This window comes from Triticum urartu, chromosome 5, assembly GCF_003073215.2.
Source record: "Triticum urartu cultivar G1812 chromosome 5, Tu2.1, whole genome shotgun sequence".
Lineage (NCBI taxonomy): Eukaryota > Viridiplantae > Streptophyta > Magnoliopsida > Poales > Poaceae > Triticum > Triticum urartu.
Genome location: NC_053026.1, coordinates 294,949,243 through 294,954,585, shown reverse-complemented (window position 1 = coordinate 294,954,585; position 5,343 = coordinate 294,949,243). Strand labels below are relative to the sequence as shown.

The following is a 5,343-nucleotide window of genomic DNA, read 5'->3' as shown; positions in this document are numbered from 1 at the left end:
TAACCCGCACTCCTCGTCTTCTCCGGTCGACACTCCGCCGCTCCGACACAGGCGCATGGACGCCGGAGCTGCCCTGCGCCGCTGCTCTCCTGCTCTCCCGTGTGTCCTCCACCACCGCCGCAGCTGCCTCTTCCGCCGCTCCCTTCTGCCTCGCGCAGAATCCCTGCCTCCCTTGCCTGCCTCCCGAATCTCTCCTCTTTTTCCCCAAAAATCATTTCTTCTTCCTCCCGCCGCATCTCCTGCTCGCGCCCACTCCGTCCCTCCTAGCGTTGATGGAAGAAGCGTGGCGGGCCCTTGGCTCGGCGGTCGGCTACGCTGCCTTCCGCCCCCGCCTTCCCCCGGCGCCGCCGCCCCGGCACCCGTGGCGTGGGGTGCGGCCGTGATGGCGCGCCGGGAGACGGTGGCCAAGGAGTCGTCCGCGCAGGCGGTGAGCCGGATCGTGTCCAGTTGCGCCAACTCGACCGGCCTGGCCCCTGTCCACCCGTCGTCGACGCCAACGCCGTCATCTCGCTTGCCTCCACCGCGGGCCGGCTGGTCAAGATGCCAGAGGTGCTCGAGGAGGTGCGCGACGCCACAGCGCTCTGGAGGCTCGCGCTCCTGCCCACCCCCGTCGAGACCATCGAGCAAGAGAGGTCGAATGTTTACTTTAGCCGGCCCAGACCCTTGTATTGCTGCTTTCATTTGCTGAATAGAGCTTAAACTCTGCACTTTCATGGACTGAAGTTCATTTTTCTTGATGCTCTCTGCATTGCTGTATTCAGTAGGGCCAGCTCGAACCGTGTGCACCAGGAAGAAGGCTAGCTCGAACATTGTTTGGTGAAGCAAGCAGCTGAGCTGGTTTTGTTCTTGTCGCCTTGGATTGTGCAGCGATTGGAGGAGGACTTGGTGCAGAGGAATGGAGTACGAGTACGGATGCTGCTTCCGTTGATCTCAGGTGAGCTTGCTAGACGAGTACAGATGCGTCCTTGGTGATTTTAAAACTACTGTTAGCCATGGAATTTGAGAGAGCAACCACACATTGAAACATCATTGGGCATACAGTATGCTTTGATCTCCAATGTTCAACTACTATTAGCTTGAGATGAACATACAGTATGCTTGACTGTATAACTGTAAATTTGCCTGAACATATGCTTAAGATGAACATACAATATGCTTGACTGAAATAGCTGTTCATACACCTGGAAATGTTACTATGGGTGAAATTACCATTAAAAAATGTATAACAATATTTGGAGTATTTATGATGATCAAAGTGTTTCTTACTCAAGTGTAATTGTTGCCTCGTCCACCATTTAGTATTCCCTGCTTGACTCAAGCTCAGAATTTAGGAGTAGAATAGAGTAGGCTTCAATTTGTCAGAACTGAATTTTAGTCACTGAAAATATGACAGTGGAGTACTGTTCAAACTGTATTCACTGTCTAAATTTCATTGATGTCAAATTTTATTTATGTGTCAAGTTTGACATCAACTTGACAGATCAAAACCAGACAGAAATTGACAGGTTTTGGAAGAAAATGACAGGTTCTGAACATCAACTTGACTGAATAATATAGTGTTAATTCTGATTGTTAACAGTAGAATAATACAGTTAATAGCAGTGTAATGGAGTGAGAAATCTTACTGTAAATTCAGTTACTGTAGTTACTGAAACTTCACTGTAAACTTCCAGTACACAAAATTTAGTTATCTTTTTAGTAGGAAAATTTCTGTAACAAATTTCAGAAGCTTGTATTTTCACACATATTGTGCTCTAGCTGATACATCTGCGTGTTCTAGCATTCTCCTTCCAATGCATACCGATATGAAACTTTCTTTTTGTTTAATTTGTTGAGCTATTGCTGCTGTAGTCGGACCCTTCCCCGGACCCTGCGCAAGCGGGAGCTACATGCACCGGGCTGCCCCCTTTTTTTTATTGCTGCTACTTAATCAAACAATGCATACCGATCTGCTGCTGCTTATGTTTGGGACTTTGGGGTGCTGCATCAATGTGCATCAAACATGATTAAGTTTTTTTTGCTGTGATAATCCAAAATGCTTCAGACTGCTAGATTCAGTTTCTAGTGATAATCCAAAATGCTTCAGACTGCATAAAATGCTTCGTTTGCTGTGATAATCCGAAATGCTTCTTTTGAGTACAGTAGCTGTCAAATTTAGCCTATCTTGAGCTTGGGCTTGAGAGCTTCTTTAGCAAGATCACTGAATGCAGTGTACTCCGCTGGAGCTTCTTTAGCCTATCTTGAGCTTGAACTTGGGAGCTATCTTGAGCTTGTGAGTATATTTGTACGTTTGCTCACAATGGTGTACTGAAAATTGCAAGTTATATAGTGTAGTGTTTTGTAAATTCAGACTAGATTTGAGCAAGATAAACTTTACTGTTATGATTGATAAAGAAAACTTTAGTGTTATTTAGATTCAGTGCAAGTAAAGGAAAATTTAATAAAAAAATTCACTGTCAAAACTGAAACATGCAGGATGTGGTATTAATGTAGTGTTATGCATTTCTTTATCAATCATCCTGATGCCGTCGTGTGGACATGTGGTAGCACTGAATAATGAATTTGTGTTAACAATGAATTTGAGGACATGTGGATACTGAATTTGTGTGGACATGTGCTAGCATTTTCTTTATCAATCATTGGTTCATGTAAGTACTATAGACCTTCTACATATAATCTGAATATATAGAAGCATGTCTTTATCAATCATTTTCTTCTCTAGAGGAGTAACATTGCCTCATCAATGGTGAGATAAACAATGGTATTGGATATTTTCAGTAGAATCACTAATGGAGATAATGGATAGTGCAAAGGCCAATATGATCTTCTTATTTAACTAATCACCAAGACATACCCTAGTTAGTCTTGAGGAATCTGGTGGAATCATATTGCTTGTTTCCAAAATAAATTGATTGATTGTGCACTGAAAATTGATTGATTTTTTTAGCAAATTTAGATATGTTTATTTGTTGTTAGAAGAATCTTTGACTAGTTACAAGACAAATTCCTGATCTGTTATTTTTTAACTTTGCAAATAATCTATTTCATTTAAACTACAGTTGTACAACAATGAAGCAAATAATCTACTGCAGTTTGATCTACTGCAAATTACCGAATCAATTGACAGCTACTCCTGGTTATCAATTTGATCTTCATTTGCATAAACATGGTTGGTGCCTGCACTATTTACTGAAAATAAACCATTATTTACTGAAGATAAACCTGGTTGACCTTCATTTGCATAAACCTGGTTTGTGCTTGCACTATTTACTGAAAATAAACCATTATTTACTGAAGTTAAACCTGGTTGATCTTCATTTGCATAACTTGGTTGAGTATTACAGAGCAATTGACAGCAAATTGATCTGGTTGGAATTCAGATAGCAATAGTAACAGTTAACTGAACTTCTTTTTTTGTAACATTTCTTCAGAGGACATGATCAATTGTGTTTAAAATTACAGAGCAAGAAAGGTCCGGCACTGGAGATGAAAAAGCAAGGAGCCTTGTACTTCTTCTCACCGACAGCAGCACGAGCAGGGGACCTCCGGCGACAGCACACCAGCAGGTGACCTCCGGGCGGCTACACGAGCAAGGGACCAGTAGCAACTTGCAGAGCAGCAGGGGAAAGAGCTCGAGCTTGAGGTCCAGGACGAGCTTGAGGGAGCTCGAGGTCCAGGCGCGGCCGGAACTTGCGGTTGAGGCGCTCGAGACCCAGGCGCGCACAGGTCCTGGCCGGCGGCGGCACAGATCCTGGGTGGCGGAGGGGATATTGGCCGCGCAGGCCTGGCGGCGGAGGCCCAGGTCCTGGGTGGCGGAGGAGCACGTCCTGCGTAGCGGCGGAGCAAGCAATTGGGTGGTGCAGGTCCTGGGTGGCGGAGGACCACGTACTTGGCGGCGGCGGAGCAAGCAATTGGGCGGCACAGGACCTAGGCGTCGGAGGAGCACATCTTGGGCGGCGACGGAGCAAGAAATTGGGCGGCGCAGGTCCTGGGCGGCGGAGGAGCAAGCCCTGGGCAGCGCCGGCGTAGGCCCCCGGCGGCGACTTGCCCTGGCGACGCGCACGGGTGACGGACAGAGGAAGAATGAAGGAAAAGGCGACCTGTTTGTAACAGATTTTAAGCTACGATGGCGTTTTTGCAAAATTCGCAGTACACTAAGTTGTGGACAACTTTTTCCGGACGGAGGGAGTATACAATAAAAGAATGCAGCCACAACAGTTGAACATCGCATTGCAGAATTGAACCAAGCAGTTAACTAAACACCACAACAAGTGAACCAAGCCACAACAAATGAACCAAACAGTTAACTAAACACCAATTGAACAATATAACATACTCCTAATAGAAGATCAGACAGTTAACCAAACCAAGCATACTTAACAACTTGGAAATATTACACCCTGAAGAATTGAACATCACATTTGCATAATTGAACCAAGAAGTTAATTGAACACCACATTGCAAGACATATAGAACATATACACTATAGCAGAAGATTGCATGGTGAAAGTAGATAGCACAATTCACTAGAATTTGTTAAGAAAAGGCAGTAGCTAGCAAACTAAGCATGGGTCCTTATAGTGAGCTAATAAGACAAGCTACTCCTCATTGTCGGAGATATCAATGACGATTGGCTCCTTGGACATGGAAGAGGGCGAGGCCTCCGCATCGTGGGTGCCCTCGTTGTAATGGTGAGTTGCCTGAGCCGCTCCGGGCACCAACCTACTGGCTCTCGAGATGAGGTAAGCACGTGCACGCTGAGAAAACACCTTGTAGTCTTCATCGAAGGCACCGACGGTGGCCTCGAGAAAACGCCACAAACTATCGTTTAAAGCAGCCAACCGCGTCGCGGCGTCGGCGCGCGAGGCGTCAATGGTGCCCTCGACGGCGAGGTGCTCCTCCAAGATCTGGGGGTCGGCACGAATGACATCCATCACGACCTCATCCGCGCGTGTGGCCGCGATTTGCTTCTCCGCTGCCAAATGCTTCTTGAGGTCTTGGCTATACTGCGTGCACCAATTCTTAGGCTGGCGCTTATTTGGTGGAGGGGTCGGTGATTTGGGTGGAAGGTGTCGCGCTCGCGCCGACGATCGGGGCATGTGGGTTGTGGAAGAAGGAGGAGGATGGGGGTCGGGTGTGGATTACCTGCCTGGATAGGCGAGGCCGAGCAGCGTGAAGGAGGGTCGCCGGCGAGGAGGCGGCGGCGCTGCAAGCAAGGAGTGAAGGTTTCAATTTGGAAAGGAAGGCAGAAAAGGGGAAATGTGGCTTTTGGTAAGGGGGAGAGGGCGGGGAGGTAGATATTTCCGTGGAAACCGAAAATTTGGAATCGCTTTAGCCAAAAAA

The 5,343-nt window shown here is 46.7% G+C and overlaps 1 protein-coding gene across 1 annotated transcript; it reads left to right on the top strand.

The window, feature by feature from the left end:
• Positions 1 to 801: 801 nt before the first annotated feature.
• On the top strand, positions 802 to 4,225 carry LOC125555910. The gene is made up of 2 exons (XM_048718713.1): positions 802 to 934; positions 3,463 to 4,225. Exons 1-2 carry the CDS (start codon positions 913 to 915, stop codon positions 4,197 to 4,199), a joined length of 759 nt encoding a protein of 252 aa, XP_048574670.1. The 5' UTR covers positions 802 to 912; the 3' UTR covers positions 4,200 to 4,225.
• The last annotated feature ends 1,118 nt before the right edge of the window (positions 4,226 to 5,343 follow it).

What these genes read in the sequence shown, in the direction of transcription:
- LOC125555910 (XM_048718713.1), top strand. Translation starts at nt 913, where the DNA reads ATGCTGCTTCCGTTGATCTCAG. An exon ending in GCTGCTTCCGTTGATCTCAG is followed by an intron (nt 935 to 3,462) that starts GTGAGCTTGCTA and finishes TTAAAATTACAG; the next exon opens with AGCAAGAAAGGTCCGGCACT.